The sequence below is a fragment of the Gobio gobio genome (assembly GCF_949357685.1).
Source record: "Gobio gobio genome assembly, chromosome: 24".
Classification (NCBI taxonomy): domain Eukaryota; kingdom Metazoa; phylum Chordata; class Actinopteri; order Cypriniformes; family Gobionidae; genus Gobio; species Gobio gobio.
The window spans coordinates 43,061,122-43,086,086 of record NC_137120.1 but is presented as its reverse complement, the minus strand read 5'-3'; the positions used below and the strand labels follow the sequence as shown (position 1 = coordinate 43,086,086).

Sequence of the window (24,965 nt, the reverse complement as noted above, 5' to 3'; positions counted from 1 at the left end):
ATTTGGCCTTTTTCCCATTTCACTGCCCCTACCCCTAAACCTACCCATCACACACACACACACACACACACACACACACACACACACACACACACACACACACACACACACACACACACACACACACACACACACACACTGTGCAGTTCACTTTCTGTGAAAAAAACCTCATTCTGTGATTTATAAGCATTTTGAAAAGTGAGGACATGGGGAACGTCCTCATATTTCACCCTCTTTTTGTAATACCCATGTCATTATACACATTTGTGTCCTGATATTTCACAAAAACATGCCCACACACACACACACACCCACACTGACGAGTGAACACACACACACACCCACACTGACGAGTGAACACACACCCACACTGACGAGTGAACACACATACACGCTGACGAGTGAACACACACACACACACACACACACCCACGAGTGAACACACACACACACACACCCACGAGTGAACACACACACACACACACCGACGAGTGAACACACACACACACACACCCACACTGACGAGTGAACACACACACACACACACACACCGACGAGTGAACACACACACACACACACCCACACTGACGAGTGAACACACACACACACCGACGAGTGAACACACACACACACACCCACACTGACGAGTGAACACACACACACACCGACGAGTGAACACACACACACACACACACCCACACTGACGAGTGAACACACACACACACACACACACACACACACACCCACACTGACGAGTGAACACACACCCACACTGACGAGTGAACACACACACACACACACACACACCCACACTGACGAGTGAACACACACACACACACACACACACACACACACACACACCCACACTGACGAGTGAACACACACACACACACACCCACACTGACGAGTGAACACACACACACACACACCCACACTGACGAGTGAACACACACACACACACACCCCCACACTGACGAGTGAACACACACACACCCCCACACTGACGAGTGAACACACACACACCCACACTGACGAGTGAACACACACACACACCCACACTGACGAGTGAACACACACACACACACACACACACACACCCACACTGACGAGTGAACACACACACACACACACACTGACGAGTGAACACACACACACACACACACACACTGACGAGTGAACACACACACACACACACACACACACACACACACACACACACACACACACACACACACACACACACACACACACACACACACACACACACACACACACACACACACACACACACACACACACACACACACACACACACACACACACACACACACACACACACACACACACACACACACACACACACACACACACACACAATGTCCTGGGGAAAATCACTGATTTCTCTGGATTTGAACATTCTTTGGGATAAAGTACACAAATCAACACAATATATAACACTGATCTAGTGGATTATGGGTAGTTTAATCATATTGTGTCTTTAAATCTGTTTGTGCTCTAGTTGTTTTGGTCTTAGTAAAGAGCTGAAAGTGAAGTGTAAAGAAGTGTGACGTGTTGCTTGTCATGTGATCATGTGAGGCTGAAGCTGAAGCTGAAATCTGCTCTGACTAGAGTTTCCTACAATCTGACCAAGACTTCAGAATGAAATGATTCACGACTACTGATGAAATTAATGAAGCTGTTAAACATCAACTTCACATTTAGTTCTGACACAAACCCTTTGGTACAATAAAACTTAATAATGATAGTTTGATAATCTCCTTTCATAAATATTAGTCAGATTTGTTCACATATCAGAGATAAATGAAGCTTTTTAATATCAGAGATGTTTCCTCACCTCAGGTCACAGTTTGAGTGTCGTATCACATCTCTGAGCTGCTTCTGTGAGTCTCCGATCAGATTAATACTCAGATCAAGCTCTTTTAGAAACTGCAGTGCTTCTGAGTTTGTCAAACACTGAGTTAAAGGAGAAACATCTGTAATGCCACAGAACTGCAGTCTAGAAAGAGACGGAGAGAAATCATCTTACAAACAAATCACTGAAGAATTTCACACAAATACAATGTGAACTCAGACTCATGAGAGATTGAGTATAAAGTGTTTTGGTTTAAACTGTTGAAGTCATTGCTAAACATTTAGATTGTGTTTGTGTATATTCCTGACCTCAATCTCTCCAGTTTACAGTGAGAATCCTCCAGTACGGCACATAAGTGCTTCAATCCTGTGTTTTCCATTTTATTCTCACTCAGGTCCAGCTCTCTCAGGTGTGATGGGTTTGATCTCAGAGCTGAAGTCAGGATGAGAAACTGTTCCTCTGTAATTCTGCATCTCCTCAGACTGAAGACAGAAAGAGAAAAGACAATAGCTCAGATCTGTGATGATCAAACTAATGTGTTTTGCATTATCCAGCAGACGTTTGCTGACAAATAATCTGATATCTGCGTGCAGGTAAGATGGAGAAAGACACAGTGTTCATTTAAATATATGACCAACATTGAACAATGCAAAGGCTGAAAATCGCTGATCTATTGACGTTAGTTTACACATTCATTTCACATCTTCAGTGTAAATATCACTCTAGTTTCATTCACTGGGACAAATGTGTTGATGTCTGTTCTCAGACACATTGCTAATACTTTAAAATAAGGTTTCATTAGTTAACATTTTTAAAGACTAACATTAGTTAACTACACTAGTTAACATGAACCAGGGACATCACTAGGACTGGAAGACAGGGTTGGTTTAGCCCACAGGGTATTTGTAACTTCATCTAGAGCTACACTAATGTCAACAACCAGTCAAGAAACCAAGATGTTAACAAGTAAAACATGACAGACATATCCTCTTCTTCCATTTCTACTCTGTTAAAGAAAAGTTACTGTAATGTTAGCTTTTAGACACATCAATGGGGGAATGTACTTATGCCAGACTTTGCTCCTGATTAGGGATGAAACGATTACCGGTTTCACGATAAACCACGATACAATGTAGTGACGGTTAGTAATATCGTATAATTTTATTATCATTAAAACCGCGTGTGATTATCATGATCGTGAAAACTCGCGGTAAATTCTGTCCAGTCAGCGTCAGTCAGGCGCAGCACCGCTGTTTTCTGAATGAGAAGAAATGGCAGAAGGCAGTGACAGCACTCGGGGGATTGTTCAGACTCTAAAAGGACCCAATCTGAGGCGTGGTCATATTTTGGCTTTTACAAAAGTCCTGAGGGAAACTTAATCAAAGATGGTCATCCCTTCTGCAGAACATGCCAGAAGAAAGTCACTGTTATGGGGAAAACACTTCAAAACTACGAACGCAAGTGGACTTTGACCTCAATACCAAAACTACGTCTGGGAAATAATAACGTGAAGCGAACAAACAAGTTCAGACAAGACTAGGGTGACATTTAAGGAATAATAATCAGGGCTTGACATTAACAACCTCCATTTGCGGGTGTAACGTTATTTCGGCTGCACACTAGTCACTCTGGCTGTAGAACTTATTATAGTCTTCTCTAAAGCCATCTGTTATAATCGTGTTGCGCATTATAACCTCTCACACGTGTTTCTATTGAGATTATGAAAGCAATGTCTCATAATCAGAGGCGTTCAGAACCACAGCAGAACCACAGCAGAGTCACAGCAGAGTCACAGCAGAACCACAGCAGAGCCACAGCAGAGTCACAGCAGAACCACAGCAGAACCACAGCAGAGCCACAGCAGAGCCACAGCAGAGCCACAGCAGAGCCACAGCAGAGTCACAGCAGAACCACAGCAGAACCACAGCAGAGTCACAGCAGAACCACAGCAGAACCACAGCAGAGTCACAGCAGAACCACAGCAGAACCACAGCAGAACCACAGCAGAGCCACAGCAGAGCCACAGCAGAGCCACAGCAGAACCACAGCAGAGCCACAGCAGAACCACAGCAGAGCCACAGCAGAGCCACAGCAGAACCACAGCAGAGCCACAGCAGAGCCACAGCAGAGCCACAGCAGAGTCACAGCAGAACCACAGCAGAACCACAGCAGAGTCACAGCAGAACCACAGCAGAGTCACAGCAGAGCCACAGCAGAGTCACAGCAGAACCACAGCAGAACCACAGCAGAGTCACAGCAGAACCACAGCAGAGTCACAGCAGAACCACAGCAGAACCACAGCAGAGCCACAGCAGAGCCACGGCAGAACCACGGCAGAGTCACGGCAGAGTCACGGCAGAGTCACAGCAGAACCACGGCAGAGCCACAGCAGAGCCACGGCAGAGTCACGGCAGAACCACGGCAGAGCCACGGCAGAACCACAGCAGAGCCACGGCAGAGTCACAGCAGAACCACAGCAGAACCACAGCAGAGTCACAGCAGAGTCACAGCAGAACCACAGCAGAACCACAGCAGAACCACAGCAGAGTCACAGCAGAACCACAGCAGAACCACAGCAGAGTCACAGCAGAACCACAGCAGAACCACAGCAGAACCACAGCAGAGTCACAGCAGAACCACAGCAGAGTCACAGCAGAACCACAGCAGAGTCACAGCAGAACCACAGCAGAACCACAGCAGAGTCACAGCAGAACCACAGCAGAGCCACAGCAGAGCCACAGCAGAGTCACAGCAGAACCACAGCAGAGTCACAGCAGAACCACAGCAGAGTCACAGCAGAACCACAGCAGAGTCACAGCAGAACCACAGCAGAACCACAGCAGAGTCACAGCAGAGCCACAGCAGAGCCACAGCAGAACCACAGCAGAGCCACAGCAGAGTCACAGCAGAACCACGGCAGAGCCACGGCAGAGCCACGGCAGAGTCACGGCAGAACCACGGCAGAACCACGGCAGAGCCACGGCAGAACCACGGCAGAGCCACGGCAGAGTCACAGCAGAACCACAGCAGAACCACAGCAGAGTCACAGCAGAGTCACAGCAGAACCACAGCAGAACCACAGCAGAGTCACAGCAGAACCACAGCAGAACCACAGCATGGTCACAGCAGAGCCACAGCAGAACCACAGCAGAACCACAGCAGAACCACAGCAGAGCCACAGCAGAACCACAGCCGAACCACAGCAGAACCACAGCAGAGTCACAGCAGAACCACAGCAGAACCACAGCAGAACCACAGCAGAGTCACAGCAGAGTCACAGCAGAACCACAGCAGAGTCACAGCAGAGCCACAGCAGAGCCACAGCAGAACCACAGCAGAGTCACAGCAGAACCACAGCAGAGTCACAGCAGAACCACAGCAGAGTCACAGCAAAACCACAGCAGAACCACCACAGCAGAACCACAGCAGAGTCACAGCAGAACCACAGCAGAGTCACAGCAGAGTCACAGCAGAACCACAGCAGAGTCACAGCAAAACCACAGCAGAACCACAGCAGAGTCACAGCAAAACCACAGCAGAACCACAGCAGAACCACAGCAGAGTCACAGCAGAACCACAGCAGAACCACAGCAGAACCACAGCAGAGTCACAGCAGAACCACAGCAGAGTCACAGCAGAACCACAGCAGAGTCACAGCAGAACCACAGCAGAGTCACAGCAGAACCACAGCAGAGTCACAGCAAAACCACAGCAGAACCACAGCAGAACCACAGCAGAGTCACAGCAGAGTCACAGCAAAACCACAGCAGAACCACAGCAGAGTCACAGCAAAACCACAGCAGAACCACAGCAGAACCACAGCAGAGTCACAGCAGAACCACAGCAGAACCACAGCAGAACCACAGCAGAGTCACAGCAGAACCACAGCAGAGTCACAGCAGAGCCACAGCAGAACCACAGCAGAGCCACAGCAGAGCCACAGCAGAGCCACAGCAGAACCACAGCAGAACCACAGCAGAGTCACAGCAGAACCACAGCAGAGTCACAGCAGAGCCACAGCAGAGTCACAGCAGAGTCACAGCAGAGTCACAGCAGAGTCACAGCAGAACCACAGCAGAACCACAGCAGAGTCACAGCAGAACCACAGCAGAACCACAGCAGAACCACAGCAGAGTCACAGCAGAACCACAGCAGAGTCACAGCAGAACCACAGCAGAACCACAGCAGAGTCACAGCAGAACCACAGCAGAACCACAGCAGAGTCACAGCAGAACCACAGCCGAACCACAGCAGAGTCACAGCAGAACCACAGCAGAACCACAGCAGAACCACAGCAGAGTCACAGCAGAGTCACAGCAGAACCACAGCAGAGTCACAGCAGAACCACAGCAGAACCACAGCCGAACCACAGCAGAGTCACAGCAGAGTCACAGCAGAGTCACAGCAGAACCACAGCAGAGTCACAGCAGAGTCACAGCAGAACCACAGCAGAACCACAGCAGAGTCACAGCAGAGTCACAGCAGAGTCACAGCAGAACCACAGCAGAACCACAGCAGAGCCACAGCAGAGTCACAGCAGAGCCACAGCAGAACCACAGCAGAGTCACAGCAGAACCACAGCAGAGCCACAGCAGAACCACAGCAGAGTCACAGCAGAACCACAGCCGAACCACAGCAGAGTCACAGCAGAACCACAGCAGAACCACAGCAGAACCACAGCAGAGTCACAGCAGAACCACAGCAGAGTCACAGCAGAGCCACAGCAGAGCCACAGCAGAGCCACAGCAGAGCCACAGCAGAGCCACAGCAGAACCACAGCAGAACCACAGCAGAGCCACAGCAGAGCCACAGCAGAACCACAGCAGAGTCACAGCAGAACCACAGCAGAGCCACAGCAGAACCACAGCAGAGCCACAGCAGAACCACAGCAGAGCCACAGCAGAGCCACAGCAGAACCACAGCAGAACCACAGCAGAACCACAGCAGAACCATAGCAGAACCACAGCAGAGTCACAGCAGAGTCACAGCAGAGCCACAACAGAACCACAGCAGAGTCACAGCAGAGCCACAGTGCATCTGATATGACTGGCATAACGCTGGCGAATTTAGGGACCGTCTCTAAAGTTACACACAACATTGGTAATGTACACGTTTCAAACTTCAATAGCATTTGAAGAGAATGACAGTCATAAAACTGACTGTAAAGTGATCATCTAGGTGTCAGGTATGATGCACACATTTTGATATTTAATAAAATAAACTGTCAAATCATATGGAAAAATGGATATGCATTATTTCACTTGGATACCGTTTGGGCTCTAACACAAAATATGCTAGATTTAAATGCATTGCTGAACACTGATGAGAATATTGCTTGAGAATATATTTACAGAGATAATATTACAGATTATATTTACGACAAATTATTATTATTTAAGCGTTATGTGTTGCTATTGACGACGGCCATTAAGAAAGGAAATCCCACAGAATCTAGCTTAAAGTGCTTAGAGCTGCTTTAGTTATTTGTTGTTTGTTGAATTTCAAATATAAAACTTGTTGAAATGTTTTAAGTGTGTGCATCTCTTCTTTTTGAACACTTGCATCTCGTTTGAACAAAACCGTGATAATATTGATAACCGTGATAATTTGGGTCACTATAATCGTGATGTTAAATTTCCATACCGTTTCATCCCTACTCCTGATGCGTTACTATAAGCAATGACTTAAATACTATCTGTCTGCTCATGTAAATGTATGATAAAGTAATAGCATACTATATCATTCCTCTCTATATAAGATAAGTTGTCCACAGAATGCTATTTAATTAGACAGAACCACATGGATTCAACCCATTTTTGAGCTAAAATACAAATATACAGCTAAACCTAAATTGAGCTAAACCTATACAAATACCACAGCTGTACAATTTTCACACCCTATACTAAATTTACCTTATACAATAGCTTACTCATCTGACACACACACACACACACACACACACACACACACACACACACACACACACACACACACACACACACACACTCATCTGGACTGAAGCAGCAAACATTCAGTGTAAGAGTAAACTACTGACATAACATTATTTAATATTTGAATCACAGCTTGTATAGTGTTTTGACATCCACAACCCAAGTGCATTTTACCTCAAACTTGCGACTAGTTAACTTTCTAAAGTAGCAATCGCTTCTCGGGTCGACATTCACACACTGACAAAATTATATTCTGAATTAAAAATATTTTTATTCCACTTTTTAATGTGTGATTGTGTAAAGGTGTTCACGAGATTCCAACCTTTCGCAAACTTGCTTTCAACGTCGAACGCTCGTGGGCACAGAGGGGAGGGGCTGTGTGTGTGTGTGTGTGTGTGTGTATGTGTGTGTGTGTGTGTGTGTGTGTGTGTGTGTGTGTGAGAGAGAGAGCGTGAGTGAGAGACACAGGGAAAGGAAATGCAGCTGAACGTTATTTGCTCTATGAAAGACATTGATAAAGACGAAAACTAAGGACAATCTGTAATTTTATTTTAGTTAGTTTTGCTAAAACACACATTACTGGTTTGGTTAATTATCGCTTTTTTGTAATGCCTCGTTTTTATTTTTATTTCAGTTAAGGACAACCCACCTAGTTTTCGTTTTTTCGTTCGTTTTCGTTAACGATTATAACCTTGGTAACGACGAGACGAGATGAATCCTCCAGTTATTGCAGTAGCTCCGGTCTGAAAGCGCCCACAGTTCACACCAATGAGACGAGACGGTGCATCATCTACGACTCTTTGTGCTTCTGTCCAACTTCCCACTTTTCAGCTATTTTTTGTAGCTGGATATATATCATTTGTTGTGTCTAAATATGAATGAGGATACGGTTATTGATAAATCAAATTGTTATGGTTGTTCTTATTATCATTTAGGGGGGCTTAAGAACATTTTGGGGTAGCTTCAGTCCCCCTAAAAAAGGCCTAACGACGTCCCTTACATGAACTAATCATGAACAACACTAGTACAATGTTTAATAACTTAAACAATAATAACATTTACTAAAACACTAGTAACACTTTACAATAAGGTTTCATTAGTTAACCTTAGTTAAAGTATTAACTATCATGAACTAACAATGAGCAATACATTGGTTACAGTATTTATTCATCTTTGTTAATGTTAGTTAATAAAAACACAGTTCATTGTTTGTTCATGTTAGTTCACAGCATTAAAGCAGCACTAGGTAACTTTTCAACCTTCATAATATATTTTCAAAACTCTTGTGATGATACATTGACTTACAATAGGTTGAATGACACGTCTGCCATAGCCTGACGGGGTCTGTATCGTTTTTAATCGTATTTTAAAACTTCGGGTTTCGGGTAGTAACCCAAGAAAAAAAAGAACTACAAAATTCGACTGCTTTACGGCATATACGTCACTTCCACCACCACCCACTTCCTTAAATTCGGACGTGCGAGAAAAACTATCATTTGTTTGCAGATTGTTATAGTCATGGCCGAAGCAGCACAGAAAAATAAGAAAGCAAAGGTTTTGTCGGAGGAAAGCAAAAAGAGGAAAGGAGAAAGTGATGGGATTAAAGGCAGGAGGATCAACATTGGCCAGCGTTTGCTCGTTGGCGTGAGCTGAAGGAGGAGGGGCTACATTCTTGCAAGTAAATACGTAATACATACAAAATCATATTTTAGGATACCTAACATGTCTGTGATATTGGTATATTTTTCTTTCCTCAAGCTATAATGCAAATCGATTTTTCAAATTTGCAGATTCATCTAGGGTAGCTTGATATTATAATATTGACGATGGCTTGTAAACGTGAGCATCGCGATCATTTGGCGTTTGAAAAAAATAAAACCCATGACATTATATTCATATGACATGCTGAAACATATGCCACTGTACCTGGATGAAGACATTTCACACGCGACGCAAGCAGAACACGCATGTGAACTCCTGCAGTGTTCAGGGATATCATAGTTGTCATGTCAACAAATGCACGTGCGATGCATCCACTGATGTAGAAGTTTACGACAGTAGTAGAGGACAATACTGTTTCACAACTGTAGGGGGACCCGAAAGCAAAAACTACCTAGTGCTGCTTTAACTAATGTTAACTTTTGATTTTAATAATGTAGTAAATGCTGAAATTAACATCATCTAAGATTAATAAACGCTGTAAATCTACTGCTCATTGTTAGTTCATGTTAGCTAAAGTTAACAAATGAACTTTCTAATCACTATTGTCACAAATCACTTTAGTCTCACAGGTCAAAGGTCAAACATACTGTAGAGTTTGTGTGTGATTCTCAAACTAAATTCTGATCACCGAGTTTTACAAGTTACAGTATTTGCTGTCACGTACACACAGAAACTCAAAGATCTCAAAAGATATAATAATAATAATAATAATAATATTCTAATAATAATAAAAATAATAATAAAACAATTTATTAAGGCATTATTTTGAAGGATAATTTAAATGTTAAAAGTATATTTTAAAAAGGTTAACTAACTATTAGTTTTATAAATTAATTTGTTTACCTTTTTTTTTTTCCCCTCTTGACAGTGAAATAAAACACTGAACTTATACGAAGGTCCACTTCATGAAAAGAACAAATACTGATACTGTGAAACTGCCAGAATCTTAAAAACAGTCACAGATTTCTGCTCACACTGCCCAGCACTATTTGAGTGTTTTTAATTGCTTGTTTGATTTGTATTATGATTAAATAAGCAATAAACAAGTGAGGAAATATCAGCTACTACAATTAAAGTTAATGTAACATTTTAAATGAATTAACAATCCTCACGTGAGTGTGTTGAGTTGGCAGTGTTTATCCTGCAGTAGAGCGGCGATCTGATTCACTCGTTTGTCTCCTAGATCACATCCACTCAGATTCAGCTCTCTCAGGAGTAACGGGTTTTTACCCACAATTCCTCTCACATACTGACAGGCTTCATCTGCAGCAGGACCCAAAAACCTGCAGAAGAGAAGATGAAGCAGGAATCAATTCAGTTCTCTACTTAATGTCTGTTTGCATTACAAAACAGACTGATATGATAAACTTAATTATTGTTCTAAGGAAAACACTTTTCTTTGAACAATTAAATACACTTATTGTATTATTACTAAAATAATATATGAACATTTAGCCTGGACGTAACTCATTTCACCGTGTCTCACCTCAGTGTCTTCAGCTGACAGTGTGGATCCTGTAGTAAATCACTGAGCTCCTTCACTCCTGATGGTCCAGGATCATTTCCTGTGAGATCCAGCTCTATCAGGTGTGAAGGGTTTGATCTCAGAGCTGAAGCCAGAGCTTTATAACCGTCTTCACTGATACTGCAGTCTGAAAGTCTAGAAGAGGAAAAAAAGTTACTTTTTGTATGACACAGAATCAAACTAATGCATGTTCTACACTGATATAAATGAGACGTGTATAGGTGAAATTCATATTACAATTATGTAACTCCACCAAAATAAAAACCCATAAATCTTTTCATTGACATATTCATTCACAGTATTAAGGACAATGTAATACAATATTTAAGATTAGTACAACTAAATTTTAGCCTTAATATTCTTCATAATTTTTCAGGACAATTAATCTAAACAAATGGATATTAATAAATGTATTTGTATAAATGTACAGAAATGAAGATACACACTTCAGTTTCTCCAATCTGCATTGTGTATTTTCCAACAGACGGCCGATCTTCTCGGTTCCTGAGTTTCCTAGTTTATTTCCACTCAGATCCAGCTCTCTCAGGTGTGAAGGGTTTGAATTACACGCTGAAGTCAGAGCAGCACAACCTTCTTCTGTAATCCTGTTATTATTCAGCCTGAAGAGAAGAGAACAATCTTCAGTTTCTCTCTAAACCTTCTTTAATGGACGACAACAACAGTCGTAATCTGAACCAGTTCATGAAAATCTATCAAATAATGTTATATTTAAAAGATATAATCCTCACGTGAGTGTGTTGAGTTGGCAGTGTTTATCCTGCAGTAGAGCGGCGATCTGATTCACTCGTTTGTCTCCTAGATCATGATCACTCAGATTCAGCTCTCTCAGGAGTAACGGGTTTTTACCCACAATTCCTCTCACATACTGACAGGCTTCATCTGCAGCAGGACCCAAAAACCTGCAGAAGAGAAGATGAAGCAGGAATCAATTAGGGATGCACCGGTTGACCGGCCAAAAACCGGAACCGGACGGTTTTTGCTTCTAGCGCGCGATCGGCAACCGGCCGGTTTCTTTGTATTTTTCTGCCGATTTATCCGGAAGTGCGCCCGCGTGCACATACGCCTATATTGCAGTCATTCGCGAACATGTCACTTGTGTGTTACAAACGGAACCTGGATAACTGAGGGAAGAGACGAGATGCTGAAGGGAATGAAGAGCCGCTTTCCTGCGCGAGCTGAAGTTGCGCGAGTTTACCTCTCCGCCCTGCACAAGTGCAGATAGTGAGCGTTTGTTCAGCTCAGCTTCTCACGTGTTGGATCGGATGAGAACGAAACAGACTAACTTGTGAAAAAGCCGAAATACTTCTTTTTGTAGCCTAAAGAAGAACATGCATGCACTTTAGAAATCAGTTCTGTAGCCTATAGGATGATCCTTTATATTTGGTAACTTTAGAATAATGGTCATTAGTTAACATTAGTTAACTACATTAGTTAACATTAGTTAACTACATTACTTAACATTAACTAATAATGAACTGCACTTATAAAGCGTTTATTAATCTTTGTTAATGTTCATTTCAACATTTACTAATGAGAGATAACTGCATTATTAAAATCTTGTTAACATTAGTTAATGCTCTGTGAACTAACATGAACAAACCATGAACAGCTGGATTTATATTAACTAACGTTAACAAAGATGAACAAATACAGTAACAAATGTACTGCTCATGGTTAGTTCATGTTAGTTAATACATTAACTAATGTTAACTAATGACCATTATTCTAAAGTGTTACCTTTTATTTGACCTTAAAATGACATTGACTTAATTTGATTTAAAAAGCACCTGCTGTAGCATCTTAGTTTTTTTCGTTGCACTAAACATTATTTGATTTAACATTTTGGAACAATTAAATACTTTGGTTTTATTGAATTTCACTGGTAAAGACTTTTTTTCTTTACACTGAATTTAAAAACCAATGCTGATTTAAGTAACATCGTTGTTTGGGTTGCAGAATATGCAGTTGTTGCCTTTAATTTCACCTTTCAGCCTTTTAATTTCCAATTAAATTTCCCGTTAATTTCAGATTGCGGACTTGTTTTCATTAGCCAAAAGCCAATTTAGCCTGTTAAATACCAAATAAACATCTTGTTCATGTATACTTTCATTACTTTATTGTGTAAAAAAAAAAAAAATCGAAAATCGGTATCGGCCAGTTTTCTTGAAAAAAATCGGTATCGGAATCGGCCATGTAAAATCATGATCGGTGCATCACTAGAATCAATCAGCGGTTTGTGCTGATGGAAATCATTTTACATGATTTTTGTCTTGAAACCACTGTCAACTTTAATGCATCAACAGCTTAATGTGCAGCTTATTGTTTTACTGAAATAATATTTCTATTTAGTATTTCAGCAGCATATCATTTATATCATATTTCACCGTGTCTCACCTCAGTGTCTTCAGTTGACAGTGTGGATCCTGTAGTAAATCACTGAGCTCCTTCACTCCTGATGGTCCAGGATCATTTCCTGTGAGATCCAGCTCTATCAGGTGTGAAGGGTTTGATCTCAGAGCTGAAGCCAGAGCTTTATAACCGTCTTCACTGATACTGCAGTCTGAAAGTCTAGAAGAAGAAAAAAAAAGTTACTTTTTGTATGACACAGAATCAAACTAATGCATGTTCTACACTGATATAAATGAGACGTGTATAGGTGATATTCACATGACAATTATGGGTTTTTATTTAGGTGGATTTACATAAATCTTTTCATTGACATATTCATTCACAGTATTAAGGACAATGTAATACAATATTTAAGATTAGTGCAACTAAATTTTAGCCTTGATTTCTTCATAATTTTTCAGGACAGTTAATCTAAACAAATGGATATTAATAAATGTATTTGTATAAATGTACAGAAATGAAGATACACACTTCAGTTTCTCCAATCTGCATTGTGTATTTTCCAACAGACGGCCGATCTTCTCGGTTCCTGAGTTTCCTAGTTTATTTCCACTCAGATCCAGCTCTCTCAGGTGTGAAGGGTTTGAATTACACGCTGAAGTCAGAGCAGCACAACCTTCTTCTGTAATCCTGTTATTATTCAGCCTGAAGAGAAGAGAACAATCTTCAGTTTCTCTCTAAACCTTCTTTAATGGACGACAACAACAGTCGTAATCTGAACCAGTTCATGAAAATCTATCAAATAATGTTATATTTAAAAGATATAATCCTCACGTGAGTGTGTTGAGTTGGCAGTGTTTATCCTGCAGTAGAGCGGCGATCTGATTCACTCGTGTGTCTCCTAGATCATGATCACTCAGATTCAGCTCTCTCAGGAGTAACGGGTTTTTACCCACAATTCCTCTCACATACTGACAGGCTTCATCTGCAGCAGGACCCAAAAACCTGCAGAAGAGAAGATGAAGCAGGAATCAATTCAGTTCTCTACTTAATGTCTGTTTGCATTACAAAACAGACTGATATGATAAACTTAATTATTGTTCTAAGGAAAACACTTTTCTTTGAACATTTAAATACACTTATTGTATTATATTATTACTAAAATAATATATGAACATTTAGCCTGGACGTAACTCATTTCACCGTGTCTCACCTCAGTGTCTTCAGCTGACAGTGTGGATCCTGTAGTAAATCACTGAGCTCCTTCACTCCTGATGGTCCAGGATCATTTCCTGTGAGATCCAGCTCTATCAGGTGTGAAGGGTTTGATCTCAGAGCTGAAGCCAGAGTTTTATAACCGTCTTCACTGATACTGCAGTCTGAAAGTCTAGAAGAAGAAAAAAAAGTTACTTTTTGTATGACACAGAATCAAACTAATGCATGTTCTACACTGATATAAATGAGACGTGTATAGGTGATATTCACATGACAATTATGTAAATCCACTAGACATGTGCCGGTTTTCGGTAATGCGATAAATTGCGGTAATGAATATGCACAATATTGTTATCGTGGGCACTTCAAAATACTGTGAATAATAATAGATCCGAATTTAGATTTTTAGAACGTGCATTAGCTTAATTTCCATCAACCGCTTAAACACTGCGTATATGCTGCGCAAAACACGCATGCGCACTCTGATGTAAACAATCGCTCACCTCACATGGAGAAGAAGCATGGCGGAAGGAGGAACGCTGCCGATTTATCCCCCTTCTAAAAGGGTAAAGTCAGAGTTTTGGAAATATTTTGGGTTCCAAAAAAATGCAGAGGGATTGCTGATTGTAGATAGTTTCCCTTTGTGTAAGACATGTGGACGGAAAGTGGCTGCGAAACACGGGAACACGTCTAACATGTTCGCTCATCTCCGTGACAACCATCCAGTGCAATTCAGGGAGATCAAGGTAAGAAACTTTATTTCTCATGTTGAATGCCACATAAAAAGAACGATTTGAAAGACAAGATGGCAAAATTACGTTAACTTATTTCCATTTGCTGCATAATCTTGCATCCATGTAGTTTAAGAGCTCCACTAGCCAACTTACGCTAAAGTTTGCGTCTCGTATTTTAACAACAAAAATACAATAATCAGCTAAAAGCAAGTTGTCAATATGATTTAAATATGTTATATGTGTATTTGTATTAACAAGATTTGAATAAAATATTAGTAAATGTTGAAATTAACATTAACAAAGATAAATAAATGCTTTAAAATGCAGTTCATTATTAGTTCATGTTAACTAATGTAGTTAACAAATTTTAACTAATGAACCTTATTGTAAAGTGTTACCGTTATGTTTAATCTAACAAACAAAAAAACACAAATTTCCAGTTAGCATTACTTTGGTTGTATTCTATGTCTAAACAGCATCTTTTATTTACATTTTCAAAGGTATGAAGTAATATTTGTCTTCCCTATTTTACAGAGTAGCCATGCATCTAGCAGTACTGGTTCATCTTCAGCTGAAGCCATTGTTCAGCCAACAGTCAAAGAGGCATTCCAGCATCAGGCTTCATATGCACCCTCATCTCATCGATCCAAGAAAATCAATCATGCCATAGCATATTGTATTGCTAAGGACATGCCAATTCACACAGTAGCAAAACCAGGATTTCAGAAACTGATGAAGACGACAGTTCCACTTTACAAAGTTCCCTCACAGAAGTTTTTCTCTAAGACAGAATTACCCAAAATGTACAACAGTCTAAAAGAGGATGTTGGCAAGCGTATAGCCCAGGGAAAATGGTATGCAGCAACTACTGACCTATGGACCAGCAGTGGAGGAAGTGGTCATCCATACATCAGCTTCACCATTCACTACCTCACAGATTGGAAACTTCAATCAAACTGCCTGGAAACGCAATTCTTTCCAGAAGACCACACTGCTGAAAATATCAGGGAATTTTTTGATAACATGTTGCAGGAGTGGGGCATCAACAAAGAGCGTCTTGTCAGTATTACAACTGATAATGCTACAAACATGAAAGAGGCATTCCAGGGGGACACCACCTTCCCCAGCCAGTGGCTTGGGTGTTTTGGCCACAACTTGAATCTGGCCATTTCTAAAGCTCTGAAAAATCAGAGGGTGGACACAGCTGTCCGAAGCTGTCGACATTTGGTGCAGGGATTTTCAAGAAGCTGGAAGAGAAGAAGAGAGCTCAGAAATAAACAAGAGGCCTTAAGCGTCCCTCAGAAGTCGCTCATCCATGATGTAGTCACTAGATGGGGATCGACACAGAAAATGCTGCAGAGGTTTATTGAACAACAGCAGGCAGTCTCTGCTGTTCTGGCAACTGAGAGAGGGGCATGGCATTTGATGCCAAAGGATGCAGATATTGCAGTCATTGAGCAAGTCTTGCAAATCCTTCAACCACTCAGTGCTTTTACTGATGCTTTGGCTTCAGAGAGCAGAGTAAGTCTGTCAAGCCCTGAGGCCGGTGCTGAGTCACATAATCTCAGACATTCTCGAGGTAAAAAATGAAGACAGTGCCCTCACCAAAGACCTGAAGAGGGTAATGAAGTCAGATCTTGAGTCCAGGTACACTCCTGAAGCAAAGAAGGTGATGGACTTGACAAGCTTTGTTGATCCCCGGTTTAAGGGCAGCTTTTCTGATGACCTTAATGTCACGGTCAACTGCTGCATTGAGGAAGCCTCAAAACTGTCAGAGATGACAACGAGTGAGGGAGCTTCCCATACAGAGCAAAGCAGCACAACCCCCCCACCCACCTCTGAAAAACAAAGTTTGGCCACCCTGCTCAACAAAATCACCTCCACAAGGCAGCAGAGGGCAGAGGAGCAGGAGGGTGAAGGCAACCTGAGCATTAAGTCAAAGACTGAAGCTGAGATAAAAGTGTATCTTTCTGGGCCACTAATAAAATCAGAGGCAGATCCATTGCAGTGGTGGAGTTTGCATGCTGAAGAACTACCTCATCTTGCTACAGTGGCTGAGAAGTTTCTCTGCATTCCTGCAACAATTGTTCCTTCAGAGAGGGTATTTAGTGCCAGTGGACACATTCTCTCACCTCAGCGTTCAAAGCTCAAGCCAGAAAAAGTGAACATGCTCACATTTTTGCACTTTAATCTGGGGGACTAAAACATGCCAGCCCAGAAGAGATACCAGGAATTGGTTGAAAATGTTTATTGTTGATTCTTTATAGTAGTGTTTTTTTGCTCTTAAATCTATTTAAAAGCATATAACAAGTTGTTCTTTTGCAGTTTGCACATTATTCTCTTTCAGTTTACTTTTATATTGTGTATTGCTTTATTTATATTTATTGGTATTTAAATGTTTGAGGTACTTTTTGTTATTTAAAAAGTTATTAAAGTTGTTATAGAATCATTTTTGATTCTTTACAGTTGTTCTTTTGCTCTTAAATCTATTTAAAAACAAATAACAAAAGTAGTTATTTTGCAGTTTGCACTTTCTGTTTGATACAATTACTCACTTTATACATTTGTATTGTTTTATTTATATTTTTTAAATGTTTGAGGTACTTTTTGTTATTTAAAAAAAGTTATTAAAGTTACTAAGTGGACAACCCTGAAATGTGTTTATCTTTTTAACCCATTTCTCATGCAATTAAAATACCGTGATAATACCGTGTACCGTGATAATAGCTCAATCAATTAATCGCAGCATGAAAAATTGATACCGGCACATGCCTAAAATCCACCAAAATAAAAACCCATGAATCTTTTAATTTACATTTTCATTCACAGTATTAAGGACAATGTAATACAATATTTAAGATTAGTACAACTACATTTTAGCCTTAATATTCATCATAATTTTTCAGGACAGTTAATCTAAACAAATGGATATTAATAAATGTATTTGTATAAATGTACAGAAATGAAGATACACACTTCAGTTTCTCCAATCTGCATTGTGTATTTTCCAACAGACGGCCGATCTTCTCGGTTCCTGAGTTTCCTAGTTTATTTCCACTCAGATCCAGCTCTCTCAGGTGTGAAGGGTTTGAATTACACGCTGAAGTCAGAGCAGCACAACCTTCTTCTGTAATCCTGTTATTATTCAGCCTGAAGAGAAGAGAACAATCTTCAGTTTCTCTCTAAACCTTCTTTAATGGACGACAACAACAGTCGTAATCTGAACCAGTTCATGAAAATCTATCAAATAATGTTATATTTAAAAGATATAATCCTCACGTGAGTGTGTTGAGTTGGCAGTGTTTATCCTGCAGTAGAGCGGCGATCTGATTCACTCGTTTGTCTCCTAGATCATGATCACTCAGATTCAGCTCTCTCAGGAGTAACGGGTTTTTACCCACAATTCCTCTCACATACTGACAGGCTTCATCTGCAGCAGGACCCAAAAACCTGCAGAAGAGAAGAAGTTTGTGCTGATGGAAATCATTTTACATGATTTTTGTCTTAAAACCACTGTCAACTTTAATGCATCAACAGCTTATTGTGCAGCTTATTGTTTTAGTGAAATAATATTTCTATTAATTATTTCAGCAGCATATCATTTATATCGTATTTCATCACATCTCACCTCAGTGTCTTCAGCTGACAGTGTGGATCCTGTAGTAAATCACTGAGCTCCTTCACTCCTGATGGTCCAGGATCATTTCCTGTGAGATCCAGCTCTATCAGGTGTGAAGGGTTTGATCTCAGAGCTGAAGCCAGAGCTTTATAACCGTCTTCACTGATACTGCAGTCTGAAAGTCTGGAAGAAGATTAAAAATGTAATATTCAGCTGAATAAACATATTTAAGAAAGTACCCGTCTCAATCCCTTAAAATGAAACTGTTTGTGAATCCGGTTTCTTGAAAACATTAATAAAAAAAATATTTTCAAACAAAAACAGAGGGAAACAAAAGACCCAGAGAGCTTTAAAGGATTATTTCACTTCAAAAATAAAATGTCCTGATCATTTACTCACCCCCCATCTCATCCAAGATGCTCATGTTAAAAGAAATGAAGTTTGAGGAAAACATTCCAGGATTTTTCTCCAGATAATGGAATTCAATGGCCAAATCAATGCAGTTTCAAAGGAAGGTCAGACCCTATTCCTCATCTGGGATCGGTCAGAGCCTCTGAAGCCCTTCCTTTGAAACTGCATTGATCTGAACCTTCAACCGTTGGTTCCCATTGAAGTCCCTTTATTTATTCTGAAGCAATATTTTCATCAGTTCTATCAGCTTTTACATACTTACATGTGCATATTTGTGATGTTACCCCAGGGCATTATTTACTTTTATAAAGGACATATTTTAACCTTATTGACTAGTTTGCAGGTATGGTGAAAACTCAAGATCTTCGCAATTTAATGTCACAAAGCCCTTTAGATTAGACGGACCAAATATGATGTTGGTCTGATTAAATCTCTAGGAGTTCATTAAAGAACAATGTCTGGAAATGGCAACAACTCGTCCCCTTGGAATTATAAGGTTCTATCTGACGTTTTTGTCAAAATTGAGTTATTCACATATTCTTATTCTGTGACAACTTATTTACATTATGTGATGTTTTTTTTAAAGTTGTGTACATTTTGGGACTTTTTATTGAAAAACAAAAAGGTTCTATCTACAAAGTCGAACTCTGACTTGGCTCTATAAGGTTCTATCTGCGTGAGCCAATCAGCACTTCGAATGCACAGAAGAGGACCAATCAGGATCAACTTTATAGGTTGTGTCGCCGGCTTTTTCCTTGACAGGAAAGATCACAGACACACAATATCTGTGAGGATTATGGCACACAATGCAAAGTTTTTAAGAAACCTCAAGATCGACAATTTTATTGACGATCTTGTCAAGGACAGCAGCCCGAATTCCAGGCATCACATATAGTCAGTGAATCATTTTTCAATGATTATTAAACTTTATGAATTAATTTGCTGAAGCATGTCTGTTTTCTTGCAGTTTTTAAAGTCTTAAAATGTCTTAATTTTTACAATATTAAGCCTTAAAGGTCAAATAGTAAAAAGTTTAATTGATGAGGTCTTAATTACAACAATAAACGTTAGCATGTTCTTTCAGCCATACTGATGTCTAGAGAGAAAGACATTTTACCTGGCCCACTTTAGGTGGAATAAAATCCTGCTCAGATGTATTACAGTAGCTGCTTTCTGTCTAAACAAAAGAAAGATGAACAATTTCTGCAATAATGTGTTTAATTACCCACCAAATTGGTACCAAAAATTTACATCTGCACTGGACAAAATATTTAGACCTGCCTAGCTTAATTTGAAATGTCCTAAATACATGGAAGTGCTAAAAATATGAAATAAATGTCATAAGAAAGGATACAATTTTACATTCCAACACATGTTGAGACATTGTTACAACATTATTTTTTATATTTAATGTTCAAATAATGGTTTGGCAGATAGAACCTTATAATTCTAAGCAAAAAGTGTTTTTTTAGAATTAGAAGGTTCTATCTGCATTTGACCCATTCCAAAAATCCCCATTTACAATTTTGAGAGGATTTTGATATTGTATATTTAGAATACATTTAGGGTCCCTGTTATTTTCATGTTTGAAAGAAACTTGTTCCCCATATACATTTTCCTATATGTAATGCAAAAACTTTGAAGCTCAATATCTCAAAACTGCTCAGAACGCAGATAGAACCTTATAATTCCAAGGGGACGAACTGTAGTTGTCTCTGTAGTTTTATTTTTACATTTATTTATTCAATTTCTTATTTAAATGCAGGTGTTAAATACACCTACTGTAGCTGAAAAAAATTAAACCACTGTTTATTTAATTTGTATATTATATCCCATTATTTGTCATTTGCATTGTTCTTATTTTCAATAGCAAAGGTAGTAGTTTTAACTCAACAAAACTTGCACTGATGTATTTTAAAATATATTAGTGTCATTGTTTTGTCTTTTTTCTAAGGGACATTTATAAAAGCTACTTGAATATCCTAAATGAACTAAGGCCTAATCCTAGATTAGTCTAAGACATGTCTGTGAAACTAGGCCTTAGTGCATTACATTTGATTTAAACAGTAGATTTTATATAGATAGATTTTATTAAGAATACTTAAGATAAATCACAACTTTGTGTTTTGTTTTGGCTGAGCTCAATTTGTCAATTGTCACAAAACTTACCTCAGTATCTCCAATTTACACTTTATGTTCTCTAGTCCAGGGCAGAGCAGCTTCACTCCGGAATCCTGCAGATTATTATTGTTCATGTTCAGCTCTTTCAGATTGCTATCAGATCCCAGAACTGCAGCCAGAGCTGAACAGCTTCTGTCTGTTAAGTTACAATCATTTAGTCTACAAGAGAAATAAATTACATTACAGAATTAGGTGAAACATATACAATACATTTTTCTTTAGATTTATTATGTAAATATTAAATATACATCTTATAAATGCTTTAAATTACTTACAGAGCTCTTTTGGAGGATTTAATGACTGGTGATAGTCTAAAGAGACACTCGTCTGATTTCTTGAATTTCTGAAGCTCAAACTCCTCCAGCTCTTCCTCTGATGTCAACAACACAAAGACCAAAGCAGACCACTGGGCAGGTGAAAGGTCAGCAGATGACAGACTTCCTTTGCTAAGGTGGGTCTGAATCTCTTTCACCAGAGTTTGGTCGTTCAGTTCATTCAGACAGTAGAACAGATTGAGGGATCTCTCTGGAGACCGATTATCTTCAAGTTTCTGCTTGATGTACTGAACCATTTCCTTCTTGCACTGGTCATTGTCATCTTGCTGTGTCAACAGTCCTCGTAAGAGTGGACGATTAGATCGGAGTGACAGACCGAGGAGGAAGCGAAGGAAAAGGTCCATGTGTCCAGTTTCACTCTTGAGCGCTTTGTCCACTGCAGTCTTGAGCAAATCAATCATGGCTTCATTTTTGTTTTCCTGTTCTGTAGACTCTTGATCAAATGCACTTTCCTTCTTGATGTCTAGAAACAGATGTGCATAAAGGGCTGCGATAAACTCTTGAATGCTCAAGTGAACAAAGCAGTACATGGTGCCAAGAGTGATCCCCGTTTCCTCCTTAAAGATCTGGGTACACATGCCTGAGTACACTGATGCCTTATAGACGTCAATCCCACAGGCTTCCAGGTCTGTGTCATAGAAGATAAGGTTGCTTCTTTCCAGCTGATGAAATGCCAGTTTCCCCAGTGAAAGGATGGCGTCTTTATCCCAGGAAACATCTGGTGTGTATTCTCCATCATACTTTCGGCGGCTCTGCTGGATCTGAAAGCGGAGAAAGTGTGTGTACATTTGTGTCAGAGTCTTGGGAGTGTCTTCAGTATTTGATTCCTGCTTTGTTTTGGACGCGTCATTAGACTGATTGTTTTTCACATCATTATTTCTTTTCTGCTCCAAAATGCTCTGGAGAACAGTGGCTGAAATCCAGCAGAAGACTGGGATGTGGCACATGATAAAGAGACTCTTTGATTGTTTAACGTGATCAATGATTTCATTGGCCATTTTCTCATCCTTGAATCTCTTTCTGAAGTACTCCTCCTTTTGTGCATCATTGAATCCTCTGACCTCTGTCAGCCGGTCGATGCAGTCAGGAGGAATCTTACTGGCCGCTGCTGGTCTGGTGGTGATCCAGATGAGAGCAGAAGGAAGCAGATTTCCCTTGATGAGGTTCGTCAGGAGAACATCCAGAGAGGCTGGAGACGATACATCACGCCACGTCTCATTACCATCAAACTTCAGAGGAAGACGACATTCATCCAATCCATCAAGAATGAACAGGACTCTATGATTATTCCTTCTTGTAAGGTTCAGTCCTTTTGTCTCTTGGAAAAACTGAGTTAGAAGATCCATCAAACTTAGTTTTTCATTCTCCTTTAAATTCATCTCTCTGAATGGAAGAGGAAATATGAAGCTGATATCTTGATTTGCTTTTCCTTCAGCCCAGTCTAGAACAAACTTTTGCACAGAGACAGATTTTCCGATGCCAGCAACTCCTTTTGTCAGAACAGTTCTGATCTCCTTGTCCAGTTCAGATGCTTTGAACAAATTTGTGCATTCAACGGGTATCTCTTGTGATTCATGACGCCTGGAAGCAACTTCAATCTGCCTGACCTCATGTTCAGTATTGACCTGTTCACTGCTGCCCTGAGTGATATAGAGATCTGTGTAGATGTTAATCAGAAGTGTGGAGTTGCCTTGCTTTGCAATTCCTTCAAGCACACACTGATACTTCTTCTTTAGACCACATTTTAGCTGATGAATGAAGAACAGCTCATCTAAACACAGGAACAAAAAAGAGTTTTACGTCTATTTCACACTGCAAGCGCGAGCAGCGCATATTTGTTTCTGCGTGCATGTTAAGTAATAAGTGCATTCACACCTTGTGCATTCACACAAGCATGTCTAGTGTGTTAACAAGAACTGGAGTATATCAGAAAAGAAAAGAAAGAATCAAAGTATTTATAGCAGATTTACCCATTTAAACTTGTTTTCAGTCTGGGTATAATGCATTATTTTAAAAAAGTAAGCCAGCCAGAAAAAAATCCACAGACAGGAAGAATATATAGGCTCTAGCACTACAAAAATCAAACCCGTGCGCGTTTTATTTTGAGTTTGCTGTCTTGTAAACATATCGAAGTATGAATGAAACGACATGATCGGAGCCGTTTTCTTGGTTGTTTTTGTCGTTTACCATTTACTCGTGTAGCCTACACCTCCCCATGTTAACAAAGACTATCAAGTTTATAAATGACCAACTTCTAAAAACAAATATAGGCTAGTTGTCTTTATAAAGAAATACTTGCTTATATTATACTTTTACACGCTCTACTGGCAAAGAAAATTTTACACGAGAAGGAAAAAATTAGTGGAAGTGACGACGAACGTTAAATCAAAAGTGAAACTAACCTCGAGTTATCATCCAAAGATAACGAATTTGTCAATAAAAGGTAGCACGAATTGTTACTCATTTGAACCGCATCACACACACCATTTATCCACTCGGATCAATGTCCAAACGGATCCGTCTCGGTCACGTGACACTAAACAGCGCTGTGAGATCCAGTGAGAAGCACGTGCATTCAACGAAAAACACACGTCTCAGTGATTTAAACTAGTTTAAAGCCAGATTAAACCACACTGATAAACAGGAGAAACCATACAGTCAGAGGGCTTTCCCATCAACAAATCTCCATCATTTACCATGATTTATGATCTGTGGCAGACATGTGGGATATTCTATTCACGTAGTATTAAACTAGACATGTATTAAAAGGAGTAATGGAATATTATTACAGTATTTTTTTGTGATTGAGGTATAGAATTCGTGCATTTATACTAAATGTTTTTAGGTCTACTGTTTTTCATTAAAATTCCATAGAAACCATATAGATATATTTTACCATGGTAGTGAAGAGCTATATGTGTGTTTTTAACTGTGGTTATCATGATCTAAATCTATGATACTATGGAAGACCAATGGTTAATTTTAATTTAAAAAAAATGTACCATATAAAAATGAGGTTGTTACAATTT

General features: G+C 40.1%; 1 protein-coding gene across 1 annotated transcript in view; it reads right to left on the bottom strand.

The window, feature by feature from the left end:
- The window catches only part of LOC307120602 (NACHT, LRR and PYD domains-containing protein 12-like), a 49,588-nt gene that overhangs the window by 12,881 nt on the left and 11,742 nt on the right, over positions 1 to 24,965 (bottom strand). The window contains exons 8-22 of the mRNA XM_079807709.1: positions 21,877 to 23,707; positions 21,590 to 21,760; positions 19,019 to 19,192; positions 18,670 to 18,840; positions 18,367 to 18,540; positions 14,655 to 14,828; positions 14,276 to 14,446; positions 13,973 to 14,146; positions 13,487 to 13,660; positions 11,821 to 11,991; positions 11,518 to 11,691; positions 11,033 to 11,206; positions 10,659 to 10,829; positions 2,182 to 2,355; positions 1,856 to 2,017 (exon numbers count right to left, since the gene is read on the bottom strand). Of these exons, the coding sequence (XP_079663835.1) occupies positions 1,856 to 2,017; positions 2,182 to 2,355; positions 10,659 to 10,829; positions 11,033 to 11,206; positions 11,518 to 11,691; positions 11,821 to 11,991; positions 13,487 to 13,660; positions 13,973 to 14,146; positions 14,276 to 14,446; positions 14,655 to 14,828; positions 18,367 to 18,540; positions 18,670 to 18,840; positions 19,019 to 19,192; positions 21,590 to 21,760; positions 21,877 to 23,707 (4,240 nt within the window). The remainder of the gene's footprint in view (positions 1 to 1,855; positions 2,018 to 2,181; positions 2,356 to 10,658; positions 10,830 to 11,032; positions 11,207 to 11,517; positions 11,692 to 11,820; positions 11,992 to 13,486; positions 13,661 to 13,972; positions 14,147 to 14,275; positions 14,447 to 14,654; positions 14,829 to 18,366; positions 18,541 to 18,669; positions 18,841 to 19,018; positions 19,193 to 21,589; positions 21,761 to 21,876; positions 23,708 to 24,965) is intronic.